This window comes from Gobio gobio (genome assembly GCF_949357685.1).
Source record: "Gobio gobio genome assembly, chromosome: 11".
NCBI lineage: Eukaryota > Metazoa > Chordata > Actinopteri > Cypriniformes > Gobionidae > Gobio > Gobio gobio.
In genome coordinates, this window is record NC_137104.1 from 7,666,012 (window position 1) to 7,681,456 (window position 15,445).

A 15,445-nucleotide genomic window follows, 5' to 3' on the forward strand; every position below is an offset into this window, starting at 1 on the left:
AAAATATCTTCATTTCTGTTCCGAAGATGAACGGAGGTCTTACGGGTGTCGAACGACATGAGGGGAAGTCATTAATGACAGAATTAAAATTTTGGGGTGAACTAACCCTTTAAAGCCTGGAACACACCAAGGCGACGTTTCATTAAATTAGCTATTTATTCCGGACATGACTCTGAAAATGACTTTTGTTGGTGTAACCTTATTGCATGTTTACTGCATGAGGCGGGGCAACCTGTCACTCACATGAGATCGACCAATAGCAAACCACACAATCATCCCCATGGGCAAAATCAAGTCCCGCCCTTCATTTTTTGTTCAAGAAGCATTTCTCTCGAATATACGTCACAACAGGCCAGGGAAGAAAAGACGATCGCAACTTCTGTTCATTTTCTAGAAACCTGTAGGCCTATTTAAATGAAGTTGCATAAAACGATCTAATAAAGTCTTGTTTCTTTCTCTGTCATGTCACTTTTTTAAATGTAATTTGTGAATCAGTGGGTTTATACAGCCAGTGTGGCGTTTCATCCAGCATTTAACTGATCGTTCACACTCATGGTCATGCTCCAGTAATGAATCATTTCAGTCGTGTTCTCTGTTTTCCTGCCCCATTGTGTTTCCATATCAACACAACTTTGAATCATAATGTAAGGACCAGAGGAGGATTGAGCAGAAAAGGAGAATTTTTTTTTTAACTTCATCTCTCACAGAGCACAGTCAGACCACTTTTAGTTTTGTTCTAAACAAAGCCATCAGGAGCCAACAGAATCAGAAACATGCTTTGCCTCTCAAATTGATCAATGCAAGCAAACGGCAGGACTGGCCACAGTTTCACTGTTCATTCTTCACATCCTGCCATTAAAAACTAGAATTTGTTCTGTCTGTTCAATTAATCTCATGGGCTCAGAGGTGTTTGCATTGTGAATTAATCAGTGTACTAATTTCACACAAAACTGCAGTTCTTGAGAGTTAGTTAAATATGTAGTCTTGCAGGTTTACTCAAATCTAATTTGAAGGTTTTTTAGTAAGTAACTTTTTAGCTCACCCAAAAAATGAATCTCCCTTGTGTCATTCCAAACCCATATGACCATATGACTCTTTCTCCTGTGGAACATTGGGGGGGTAAGTATATACTTTTTTTTGAGTTTGGGTCTATCTGACGTCAGATAGGGCGGAATGTCCTTGTACGGGCCGTACAGGCGACAAGAGAGCAAACGCTTAGGGAAGCCGTCACAGGACTTCACAAAATCAACAATGTCACCAAACAGGGCCGGCCCAAGCCCTTATGGGGCCCTAAGCATAATTTTATATGGGGGGCCCCTCGGTGCCACCAATACGATTGACTATTGTCAATTCTTGATAATTCGCACACCCAGTATCACAAGAGTGCTCAGGTGTTAATATTCAAAGCCTTACTGTACTACAGTTCAGATTGGGATATGTACTTTTTTTTGTAAGTAGTCTGTTATGCTGAATATGCTCACTTTTCCCCAGGATTATTTGATGAATAGAAGGTTCAAAAGAACAGCATTTCTCTGAAATAGAAAGCTTTCAAAAAATGCTAAAAACATTGTACACAAATGTTTTCAAAACTGATAATCATAAATGTTTGTTGAGCATCAAATCATCATATGAGAATGATTTCTAAAGTGTCATGTGACACAGAAGACTGCAGTAATGATGCTGAAAATTCAGCTTTGTTCACAGGAATAAATTACATTTTATTATATATTCACATAGAAAACAGCTGTTTTACATTATAATAATATTTCACAATATTAATGTTTTTAATGTAGCTATTTTTGATCAAATAAATGCAGCCCTACTGAGCAGAAGAGACTTCTTTTTAAAAACAAGAAATTTTGATTTCTTTCAAACATTAAACAGAGCTTTTATTTTGACTTAAATACATTTTTATTTTTTGCATTCCATTCGACTGCGTAGAAAGAACCTTTTTATTTTCTAAATACAAACTTCCAAAATGTAGGCTACACAACTTATAATTCCAAGGGGACGATATGGCACTTTCAGAAAAACATTTACTGAGAAAATAGAAGCTATGCTGTACTCCATCCAAAACATGCAGCACGTCAGACAAGATATTCGCACTAAACCATAGAGCATTCTCAAATCCATCCATTCATAAAAAGGTTCCCGGGCAACTGACGAGTAATGTTACATTTTAGCGCCGATTTTTCTCTCACTTTGGACTTTGAACCCTGGCTAACAAACGAATAGTGCCCGGCCGATGGCGCTGTGAGCTCGTGCAGAGCTGTCAGAATCAATCCATACATATATTAGAAAACGTATACTTGTGCTGTTTATTTAGTAAGCTAATTGTTTAAGGCCATTTCGCGATTTAAATCATCATTAAATAACATACAGCAAAAAGTCATTTCATGTGCTCTTGGGGGCCCCCTGGTGGTGTCTGTCACCAAAGATGTGTGTTTTTGGTTGTCAGGGCAAGACAACCCTGCACAGCTTCCCAAAGAACCCAGCGTCAATGGGACAGTAGATGGAGTTTGTTTTTCCGGAGCAGCAATGGAGTTGTGCAAGTTTTTTGTTTGTTCCCTGAATTTCGGCAAAGATGGTTTATAAACAAGGTACAGTTCAACTCCGGATTTGTAGCTTGTCTAATGCTGGAAGCAGGCGGTGAGTAAAACTGCTTCAAATGTCTTTGTGTTGTTAGCTATCGACTCGTTCATTCAAATGTGCTACTATTCCATTGTTTTTCTAGTCTGACGTGCAAAGCCGTTCCACTTGGTACTGCTGACATTAAAGGGTTAGTTCACCCAAAAATGTTTCTGTCTTTAATTACTTACCCTCATGTCGTTCGACACCCGTAAGACCTCCGTTCATATTCGGAACAGAAATGAAGATATTTTAGTTGAAATCTGATGGCTCTGAAAGGCCTCCATTGGCTCAATGCACGGTTCACTCTCAAGACCCTTAAAAGGTACTAAAGACGTCGTTACAAAGTCCATCTCACTACAGTGGTTCTAAAATAATTTTATGAAGTGACGACAATAGTTTTTGTGCGCTAAAAAACCCTAAATAACGACTTACATAGTGATGACGATTTCAAAACAAGGCATCAAGAAGCTTCGAAGCGTTATGAATCAGCGAGTCGATGCAGCGGTTTGAATCGCCAAATTTCAGCAGTTTGGCGGTTTGACACGCGATACGAATCATGATTCGACTCACTGATTCATAACGTTTCGAAGCTTCATGAGGCCGTGTTTTGAAATCGTCATCACTATGTAAGTCGTTATTTAGGGTTTTTTTGCGCACAAAAATTATTCTCGCCGATTCATAAAGTTATTTTAGAACCACTGTAGTGAGATGGACTTTGTAACGATGTCTTTAGTACCTTTTAAGGGTCTTGAGAGTGTAAAGTGCATTGTGCCAATGGAGGCCTTTCAGAGCCATCAGATTTACACTAAAATATCTTCATTTTTGTTCTGAAGATGAACGGAGGTCTAACGGGTGTCGAACGACATGAGGGTAAGTAATTAATGACAGAATTTTCATTTTTGGGTGAACTAACCCTTTAAATCGCATACAGTCCATAAACCAAATGATGTCCTCATAAACCATGTTAAACACACAAAAATGTTGTAAAACTCGCGAGCACGACAAGCCGCTAAGCAAGTATACAGTACATACCATTGAGACGTCCTGCTGTAGTCGTTGCTGCCTCTCCTGTTCAATTTCAGCCTCTAGATCTGATTCTGGATCATATATGTTTGGCTAAATCTGATTGATCTCAATGGTTTATTTAGGATAACGTTTTTTTCCACGTTTAAATATGTAAGGCGTTCCAAACGCAATCATTCTTTAGCTCCGCCCACACGATACGCCCCCAGCCACTTTTTTTCGGAAAGACTCTGTATAGCGTATCTTTCTTTTATAAATATAATAAACCTAAAGACTGTTCGGAGATATGAAGGATGCAATACTACTCTATAGGCACTCAAGATTGACATGAGATTGACTGAAACTGAGTGTTTCACCCCCCCTTTAACATTAACTTCCATTGTACGGGCAAAAAATACAATGGAAGTCATGAGAAAGGAAATTGTTTAGTTAATGTTCCAAAGAAGAAAGAAAGTCAATACAGTCAATCATTCAGGTCAATCATTTTTGGTTGGACAGCTGCTTTAAAGGGACATCTTTGTACCTTATTTACCCCTAAAAGGTACCTTAATGGTACATATTACTACTCTAAACTATTAATATGTAGCTTTTAGGGGTTTATTAGAAACAGTGACAAGCTGTTGTACCCTTAAAAGTAAGGCTATCAGTTAGTTCATACCATATTTAACTTACTGACCCTGAAAAATGTCTATATTTTTTTGTCAATGAAAACCTGTTTGAAGGAATTGAAGCAATTTGATTTTTAGTTTGATTACCACAATAATTCTCCTAGACTTTAAATCGCTTTGAGAGAAGAGGTTTTCAGTGATTTTGTAGACAATAGCTCTTGATGACACACAAACCCAAGGATGAACATTTAGGACCCCATCTATGGTTGTATCTGAAAGGCAAATACGGGTTACACACACACATGCACACGTCCGTGCGCAATAGTGGCATTCACATTCACGGACACATTGATGTTGGAGCACATGTGTCTTCTTTGTAAGGTCTCTCATTTGATTCCAGATGCATCGGGTTTTGTATAGACCTGATGCATGTGGAATTTTGTATAAATTTTGTATAAAGCTGGCTCCTCGTGTGTTGCACAAGGTTACTGTGCTAACCAGGTGACGGGTTGAATAATGGTCTGACACTTCAGAGATGTGGATCTGTGGCAGATCCGGCGCTGCTGAATAATGCAAGGAGCAAACCATCAGCACACACATTAACAAATGCACACACACACACACACACACACACACACACTCAGAAGGACCACCTTATAGAACTTTAAAGTGTTCCGTCTGGCGCTTCATACAGTAGATCAGTTTAGGGGTTCCCATCATGGGATCATTTTATGAATTTAGTTTTAATTAATAGGCCTACTATGTCACTTTTAACTCTAGCGGTTAAAAAACAAAACTGCATGCACTTCGCGGAAGAATATTGTTTTGGTTGTGCTTCGTCTTTCGTGACTGTGCGGATGAATATGGTTATTCTACTTCTCATAAAACATTCACTGCTAGATATAACTAACCAGTTTAGATGGAAAGGATCTCAAGCTGACATTAATAGACACGGTACTTCCTTGAAAATAAATTCCAGCACAGCCCTACAGCAACCATAATAAATTGAGCCTTCACAATAGATGATGCTTTACATGAACTCTGTTAGAGAGCTACATAAGGAAATGTATCTGTTCAATAAAATAGCTCACTCACCCGTTGAGTAATAATAACGCCATCATCTCCACGTCGCCTTTCAAATCCCTCGGGATTTGTGAAAATCGTGTTCCGGGGTAAATCTGCATTTTGTGGCTGGGTTCCCCTGCTAAAATTCGCATTCACGGGCCTAAATATCACATTGAGCTCGCGGCAACATTGTTAGTAGCCCAATTCCCGCGCGAGCGAGTGACGTTCCCGCGAAAACTATCCAGTCAAGTCTAAAATATAAAACCCCTGACTGTTTTAATATTTGTAATTCTTTAAAACCATTTTTTTTTTTTAAAGTCTAAAATTATAATAGGTGTTAGTGAATCAAGACCAAACACGTTTAGAAAGATTGAGTATGTAGTGTATTTTTAATTTTGCTTTAATTTAATTTAATTTATGAATTTAACCAGTCTAAAAGTATTAAGCAATCATTTAAGACATTTCTCCTTATCCCCACTGAACCTTTTTTCTACGAGTGATATCCTAAAACACTTTATTTCGATAGTCCACTATAGACATTCTACTAACTATAAGTAACTTTGCAACTACATGTCAACTAGCAGTCATTAGAGTATTAGTAGACTGTCTGCTTAAAGGTGCACTATGTAAAAAAAAATTTGTAAAATATCCAAAAACCACTAGGCCAGTGTTATATTTTGTTCAGATGAGTACTTAAAATATCCCAAATGTTTCCAACTATTTGTAAATCGTGAGAAAATTGCTATTTTAACCAAGGAACCGGGACGTGTGAGGGAGTCGCCTGTCAATTGCGTCATATCTGCGACGTTACCCTTGGTTTCCGGTTTTATTTTGCAGAAACGCTTTACTCTTACTGAAGTGTCACAGCAGCCGCCGAGTGAACGCACAGAGTAACGTCATAACATAATTTTCAACACATTTAGATGTATCTAATATGATAAAAAGAGCTGCGTTACCTCACACTCATGGCCGGAAAAGCGGAAATGGTGCCGCGACTGTGGCATAATAAAAGTCCCACCGGCGACTATGCCATAATAAAAGTCCCACTGCTCGCGAGGCTTGTGTTGAACAATCGCTCCTGCTTCTGCTTCATACTACAGTAACGTTAATGATCACATCCATGAACATGATTTCTGCCCGAGTCCTATCCCGATTCTTTTCCACCGGCTGTGAGGTGAAGACCACATGTCCCAAGGAACTTGGCATCATCAAGCTACACCTTTGTTTTAAAATTAAAGCTGCACTATGTAACTTTTCCGTCCACTAGAGGTCGCCCTCTAGTGGACGGAAAAGTTACATAGTGCAGCTTTAATATCCGCGACTACGGTGGGAGACGAAGAAAGACCGGTATGTTTACTGTGTCTAAAAATGTTGGCAGCGGACCGTATGAAGCCAAATAAATTAAGGCGTCACTTACAGACATTACACCCCAATCACGCTGATAAGCCGCTTGAGTTTTTTCATCGAAAACGTGCCGAATATTGCCGACAATCGTCCCGCTTTGTGAATGCAACTTCAGTAAACCAGCGAGCACTGTTGGCATCATATAAGGTGGCGTGCTCCTGAGTTAATGTTCCTGATCAATTAGAAATTATTGTTATTTATTGATTATATTCTATTTTTCAGTATCAAATGGTCAAAACAATTTTGCACTTTAAATAAGGATTGAATTTTTTTATGCACTTTAAGTCTTTTCTGTTACAGACTTTATAGATTGTGCTCCTGAGTTAATGTTGCTGATCAATTTAATTTTATTATTATTTATTGATTGTTTAATTTGATTTCATTTTTTTAATTTCAAGCAAATTGATGCATTTTAAGTCTTTTCTGCTACAGACTAAAAAACAATATTAATAAAGTTATTCTTTGTTGTAAGTTGATCTATATTTCTTTTTTCTTTAATATTAATAAGGATACAATGTTTTGCAGAGGTGTAATTTTATAGACAAATTATACTATTACAGTCGGGGCGGAGAGTAGGGGGGCGCGAAATGTTTTCTTCTTCCTAGGGGGGGGCGTGACAGAAAATAATTGAGAAGCACTGCTCTACCCTAACCCTAACCTAACAGTCTAATACTCTGAGTTAGTTGATATGTAGTTGCTTATAGTTAGTAGAATGTCTAAAGTGAGTTATCAAAATAAAGTGTAACCGAGTGAATATCAGATGTTTAAAATATCAACTGTAATTTCCATTATTTAAAATAAATATCAGTGTTAAAGCTGCTGTCCGTAACTTTTTTTGTGTTCAAGATTTATAAAAATTATATGAGAATGTACAACATGAATCCATTTTCCAAACCGTGTTTTTGTCTTACCCTGAATCATTATGGTACACTTATAATAAGTGTTTATATTGGGACTATTTCAGACCGGTCTGGTAGGAACCGCTGCGGAGGAGCACAGTCCCTGCGTGATTTGCCATAGACATAAACAGAGAGAAGTAGCTCCGGCTGCAATGTTCTTCCGCAAGACTCATGCAGTTGTGTTTATTAACCGCTAGAGCGCAAAAAGTCACGGACTGCAGCTTTGACATGATGTTACTCGAGTCGTACTTGGACTATTTTATGTTCAATAAGACACTTTTTTAAACTGATAATACTGTTAAATGTCACTTTTATAAACAGCTAGATAGCAAGTGAATGAATTATAGTGTAATATAAATACAAATACCCTAATTTCTGTACAGGAGGTTAAACATGAAGCATAGATCTGTGAAGGAGACAGAAATGAGTCAGAAGTCTTGACTAAGTGAAGATGAATTCCCTATGGACGAGTGGGTGATGTCTTGAAAATCTGGTATGGATGATATGATATGTTCACACTCACTTCACTTCAATGCCCCCCCGTTCTTCCGTTTTCACACGTGTGTGAGCTGTGGCATTAGAAGAGTGGAGCTTTAATTACGAGCTGTTGAGAAGACGAACGTTTCCCCTCGAGGAGAGAAATGAGACACGGTGAGGCGGTGAAAATGTCAGAGATCTGACCGCACCTAATCAGAATAAAAGACATTGTCGAGAAGCTTGTCTTCATCCTGTCATGGTCAGCTCGAGACATTATGGGAAAAACCTCCAAAGTCAAATAATGAGTATGAATTAGGAGAATTTATCATTCTTAGAAATGAAATGCGTGATAGAGATGTGGCGCAGAAATATAGGCATTATTATTAGTTTTCAATGTTATTATTGGCTTGATTCTTCAGTTCATCTATGTCAGGTTATTATTTTAAAAGAGATTTCAAATAATAAACTGACAAAAGTTAATTGACAATTACACAGTCAATTTAAGAGATAAATAGTTAAAGAAAAGAATAAATATAAGATAAATTCTGTAAGCTGTGTTTCTTTTGTGATGCTGAATAATAACTTTGCTGTCCTTCTTTTCTGTAGCTTTGTATTGATTATTTCTGTCTATTAATTTGAGATGCCAATATACTCGCATACTGCATCTCTACACAGTGTTGTCAAACACAGAACATTTCACACACGCTTCAAGTAAACAAAGGTCAGAACAAGGCAGAGTTGGGTGAAAATTGATCCATTTTTATTCTGAAGAGCATTGACAGATGGGATATAGGTCATACAGCAGATATTAGTCCATGAAGAACAACATATCTGATGATATCTTTCTTCCAGCAAAAAAGGGGCCAAGCCAAATATGGCAAATATTTCATATTGTGATGGTTTTCATTTTTGATGGTCGTCTATTAATGGTTTTAAAGGAATAGTTCACCCAAAAATGAAAATTAGCCCATGATTTACTCACCCTCAAGTCATCCTAGGTGTATATAACCTTCTTCTTTCAGACGAATACAATCGAGTTATATTAAAGGTCCCATGGCATGGCATTTTTCTATTATTTTATAATGTTTCCTGAGGTGTACTTATATTGTTAGTATGACTTTTACATTAAAAAATGTCATAATTTAGAAATAAAAGGCATTTTTTCAATACTGTTGTTTGCCCTGTGGCTGAATGCCCTGCTTCAAGAGGCGTGTCTGCTGTGAGACTTCAGTAAAAACGCCCACTGTTGTGATTGGCTGACATCTTTGTATTTTAAATGAGCGGAGGGGGCGTGGTTTAACTTGGTCTACGAGGCACGAGCAGGCACGAGCTGCTGCCAGAGAGACGGATGGACCTGAGTTCACTTCACATCAGTTCTCAGCATGTCTGAACTGTTGTAGTTACAGCATTTACTTCAGGTTATTAGTCTATTTCTAGTCGGAGGGACTGTCACTCATGTCAGAAAGTTAGTAACTTTAGTAAATTATGGATCAGCGCTGACTGGAGACGCGAACCGTTTAGAACGATTCAGTCCGATTTGGTGAACTGATTCGGTTCACTAAAAAGAACAGGTTCAAAAGAAAGATCGTTCGCGAACCGGACATCACTAACGTACCAGAGACGGAGCTCAGCGATCGCTAACAAAGTTATTTATAGTAACTACTGAGTTATGAGAGCGCTGTCAGTCAGCGCGAGTTTATTGTGTTTGTATCTGAGAGTTCTGAATAAACACGAGTCCCAGTCACGCCGAGTCCGTCTTCATCATTATTACCAACTTTGTAACACATGCAAAGTACCATTACAGCTGTTGATAATTGCATTATTTTTAAAATAAAATAAAAGCGTCAGTGACGCGCGTTGAGTACACAGCGCAAACAAAGACACAACAGCAGTAATCGAATGTAATCCAGTTTATTGTGGGGCTAGGCTGGCTAGCCCGAATATGCTCACGTTTACCCCCCCTTCTGCTTAATCTCACGCCGCGTTTGGTGCCTCCGCTGTGGGCCAGATGCAGTACTGGGGGTCGGGGATGTTGAAGGCCAACGGCCAGTGCAGCCCGAGCTTCGGCGTGTGTGAGGCCGATGTTGAGCAGAAACTCCCGACTGTATGCACATTTTAGAACAGATAGACGCGACGAGGACGTACAAAAACACTGACTCACAAGATAGAAAACACGAAAACACCGTTCTGTCTGGAGAGAGAGAAGCCGCATTGTGTGCACGAATAATAAATAATTAGCTACACATCAGAAATTACTGATCACAGATCAGAAGGAACTGAAAAAAGACTTCTGTTTTCATTTGTACATCCAAACACTGAGAAACTGCCAGCATTCACTTGTTCACAACCCATGATCTCTCTCGAGCGTTTGCATGGGCGTGCCAGATTCTCTGGGCGGAGGAAAGGGAGGAAACCGTTCCTGCTTGGACGTCAAACCAGGAGACTTCAGGATTGGCTCGTCTGGCCTGTAATTTTCTCAAAGGCAGAGAAAGACAGCCAGAACTCGGGTTTACACCGATCAACATTTCTATCCACTTGGGGACAATATTCAGGCTAGGGGAACTCATATTAATGTTGAAAAACCTCATAAAATGAAAATTTCATGCCATGGGACCTTTAAAAAAGTCCTGGCTAATCCAAGCTTTAAAATGGCCGTGAATTGTTGCCTCGTTTATGAAGTCCATAAAAGTGTATCTATTCATCATATAACCGCTCCACACGGCTCCGGGGGGTTAATAAAAGCCTTCTGAAGCGAAGTGGCGCGTTTGTGTAAGAAAAATATCCATATGTAAAACTTTATAGACTAAAATAACTAACTTCCGGCGGTCAGTGGTCAGCAAGTCGACTCACGGTGAAAGAGTAACCCTTGACCCTTGAACCCTTGACACATGAGTATTGATGAACGAATTACGAGATGGAGCAAAACAAAACACCGGTCATGAATTAGAGTCTAAAATGAGAATTTTTTACAGAGAAATGGCGGAGGATTTCGATATAAGAGAAGAGGGGCTTGAGTTTGTTGCCCAGCACTATCTGCCAGAGGCGTCAAAGCTTACGATGCTTCTCTACATCGCGTCAGGGGTTTCTCTTTTAGCGCGAATCGACTTGTGAGCCATGTGGAGCAGTTATATGATGGATAGATGCACTTTTATAGACTTCATAAATGACCCAACAATTCACCACCATTATAAAGCTTGGAAGAGCCAGGACTTTTTTAATATAACTCCGATTGTGAAAAAGAATGTCATATACATCTAGGAAGACTTGAGGTTGAGTAAATCATGGGCTAATTTTCATTTTTGGGTGAACTAACATTTTAACCATTTTAATGACAAATCACTGGCAAGAATTGCACGAATACTAGATAAAGTAACTTAATCTGTGTTCTTTACAAGAAGAAAACTGGTTCCTTCTTTGGGGAACACAAAATGTATCTTCTATGTCATCCGTGCAACAAAAAACTTTTATTAAGAGAGCATACTTAAATGAAACAGTCTTTGTATTCAATTAATTCATTTTAAAATGATAAGCAACATCACAGTAACAGTTTAGAATAATGGTCCGTCATTAATAAGTAATGCTGGAAGTAATGCAGCACCAATGAGTGGTGCTACATTAACACTTCAGTTACTACTATTAACTAATATAGAAACAAGCTTCACTAATCAGTAAGTAATGTCAAATTTAAGAGATAGTTCCTTGTTAAGTAATCAATAATTACTGAATGAGATTAGCCTCATTAATAACTATTAACTAACTGACAAATTATAAAGAACATTGCGTGTCCGAACCGTAATCAGTCATCTTTTTTACTCTGAATAAAGTCATAACATGCATCACTTATTACTCAAGTGTTACCTAGTCACTATGCAGGAACTACTAGTGATCTAGGCCATTATTTTAAAGTCAAAAATATGTTTTTCCAGTTTGAAATAATGGTCCGGGTCACTAGTAGTTCCTGTATAGTGACTAAGTAACACTTGAGTAATTAGTGATGCATTTTAAAGTAAAAAAAAAACAATTGCTCACATCTCAGACACGTTAATGTTAGTAATTAATTCTTCATAATTTGTCATAGTTACCTATTAGTTCTTAGTGATGCCAATCTCCTTCAGTAATTATTGTCAATGACAAATAAGAAAAAATAATAATAATTAAGATTAAAAAAATAAAAAAATTTAAGCAAAAGAGTTTTAAAATGCATTTCTATGTCCAAAAAATGTATGGTGTTGATTCTAATTGGTTTTACTGCTTTTAAGACAGCATTAATTCATTATTAAACAAGATTTCTGATTTTACCTCCCAGAAAATGTCAGGTGATGCGACCATATATTAATTTACAATAATATTTATGTACAATATACATATGAATTATTGTAAAATGCATATCATATGGTAAATTCCCTTTCCCATGTATTGCCCTTTTAGTCCAAAACATATAAACAGACACTTTTCTATGTGTTCAGTTTTTATGTTTTTTTATTATTATTTGTATACATTGTATAATGGTTTATATTTAATTTTTCTTACTTCATTTTGCAATTGCAGTGGGAATTGATACTTTTAAATGTAAATTTGCTGGTCGCACCACCTGACATTTTAGGTCTTTGTCAACTTAAAAAGTTGATTGAATATCAAAAAAATTTAAAAAGTATATTATAAAGGAAATATTGTAGATCAATTTGATATGTGACATGTATTTTTTTTTTTTTTGGAAAAATAATGAATTCGGACACAAAAAAAACATGTCATGTCATTGCCCCCCTAATAAGGAACTATCTTAGTCCTAAATTTGATATTAGCTACTTAGCCTACTGATTAGTTAAGTCTGTGTCTATATAGCTGAAGTAGTAGCTACATTACAACCACCGTTTTACACAAATTCTCTCTGTGGATGCAATGCGATGTCGTCTTTCATTCAGACATACTTCCAGTTGGTTCTACTTAAAAAAAAAACATAAAAAAAAAAAACATACGGATGTGGTGACGTTGCATGAATACATCAGGTAGCAGGAACATCGTATAAATAGAGAAAGTTTCCCAGCTGCCCAGAGAAGCAATAGCAAGCGACAGCAAGAGCATAAGAGTCGGGGGAAACTTTCAAAGCTGGTTTTGCTGAAACAGAAAGTAGTAATAAAGAGGATTTTTTTTCTTAGCCTAATTTTAAAAACCGACCCAAAGCCTTCAGCACCATGGACAGCGTCCGCGCGGCGGTTTACCTGAGCGCTTTCCTCGCGCTGCTCTGCGTCTGCAGGGGTCAGATGGCACTGGACAACCGACTGACCACACAAGACGAGCAGTTCATCAAACGAGACCTGGTAAGAGGATGAACCAAAGTGTCATATACACTCTAAAAAAAAAAGGTTCTATATGGCACCAAAATGGTTATTGGCTCGTAATCATAGGGGAACCTTTTTAGTACACCAATTTTGGTGCTTCAGTGGTTCTTCAGCGGTTCTTCAGAGGTGCTATATAGCACCTTAGTCAAAGAACCGGTGAAGAACCACTGAAGCACCAAAATATAGCACTAAAAAAGGTTCCCCTATGATTACGAGCCAAGAACCATTTTTGGTGCCATATAGAACCTTTTTTTTTAGAGTGTAGCATAACTAGGAAAATACAGTTTTAACCTGTTGATGTAAAAAAAAAAAGTTGCGAGCGTATTAAAAAAAAAAAAAAGATCTATATTAAATGCACTTTTGTTCCAAAAGGGTTTTTTCGCAGCAAAGCCATAAAAGGACCGTTTTTGGTTACTCAAAAACCTTTAAGTCAACAGTTATTTTCTTATCACCTTTAGTGGAATGGAAAGGTTCCATGGATGGATGTTAAAGGTTCTTCATGGAACCATCAATGCCATTAAAGAACCTTTATTTTTACGAGTGTGGAAAATAATGTTGGAAGCCGCAATGATGCATTGATTTTCACTTCTTTTTTTTTTTACTTGGATGTATCAGACTACCTCAGAAATGCATTTTTAAATTCTGCTTCTAACTTCTAATCTATATCTGCCCCCTGAATGAATGCGTTCTCGCCGTTTGCGTTTAGGCTGAGGCGCTCGATGAACTTTTGGATGGAGATCAGGACAATCGGATATCTGTGGAGAAAAAAGCTAGCGTCATTCCGAGGGTAAACACATTTCAGATTTCTTATAAATAGCGTTCACCACCAGGTTCAGGATGTTGAAGAGCATCACATGTGTTGCTCTGTGTCTTTAGTGTGATGTGGGCGAGCGCTGCGCCATGAAGCACGGACCGCGCATCGGGAGACTCTGCGACTGCCTGCGAGGAACCGCCTGCAACAGCTTCTTCTTGCGCTGCTACTGATGGAGCTCCAGCCTCGAGCAACTCTTCTCTCTCAGGCTCTGTGACCGCGACGCTTGGGAAACCTCGTCTGTTTAAGTTGAACTCTCCGCGGGTGATGTGTTGATACTGGATGGTGTTCGTACTATTGACTACACAACTGTACGTTTAAACGGGTTTATTTTCTGTTAATAAAATGTCTTTAAGGCTCATTAATTCTGTACATTGTCTAAATTAAAGGTATGTCTACATTCTCTGTGAACATATATCATTCAAATATGTTTAATAAAACCGTGAAACAATGTTAGAACAAGGTCTGAGAAATATTATTACAGGGGTGCGACAATGATCAACAAGTGCCATGATCAACAACTGAAAGCCTGATCATTTACTTGAATAATTGTGAATCAATAATCCTTTCAAAGGCTTTCAGAGGTTCATTTGTTTTGTAAAAAAAGATATGTCAGTAGGCTAATTATCGGGTGAATTTATCATATGGGTTTTCCCGCACAAATTGTCTTCTGACATGTTTAGCACTACTTTTGAAAAGCGACATCTTTTTGTGATCATATTTGTAATATGCAGTTAAATTTAGGCTATGTTTTGTTGTTATACACTCTAAAAATGCTGGGTTGTTTCAATCCATGTTTGGGTCAAATGTGGACAAATTTTTTTAAATATTTTTTTAAACCCAACGGTTGAGTTTGTGACAAACACGACCATTGGGTTAAAAAATAAACAAACCGTTTGTCAATATTTGACGGGTTGAAAGAACCCAACATTTCTTTTAGAGTAATTCCGATAGGCTACAGACAATTAAAGTAACTTCTGTGATTACTGAAACGGTTGAAAACGCAGTTGAAACATTTTACATGTATGTAGCCTACAAAGTGTTTTGTAGCCTAAAGATCTACGGTTGAAGAGCTTAGCCATAGATTCTGATAAAAACAACTCGCTCTGTCTTATTAAATCCTCTTTGAAACAAAGAGGATTACTGCGAGATTTGTGCACAGGTTGGTCGTCATCACGCAAACGCGAC

The 15,445-nt window shown here is 37.9% G+C and overlaps 2 protein-coding genes across 2 annotated transcripts in view; both read left to right on the top strand.

The window, feature by feature from the left end:
• The window catches only part of LOC307133915 (counting factor associated protein D-like), a 536,798-nt gene that overhangs the window by 234,407 nt on the left and 286,946 nt on the right, over positions 1 to 15,445 (top strand). The window lies entirely within an intron of this gene.
• Positions 13,300 to 14,430, top strand: cart4 (cocaine- and amphetamine-regulated transcript 4; the record flags this gene model as incomplete). Its single annotated transcript, XM_079828686.1, has 3 exons — positions 13,300 to 13,425; positions 14,153 to 14,233; positions 14,323 to 14,430. The coding sequence occupies 3 exons, from the start codon at positions 13,300 to 13,302 to the stop codon at positions 14,428 to 14,430; spliced, it is 315 nt and encodes a 104-aa protein (XP_079684812.1).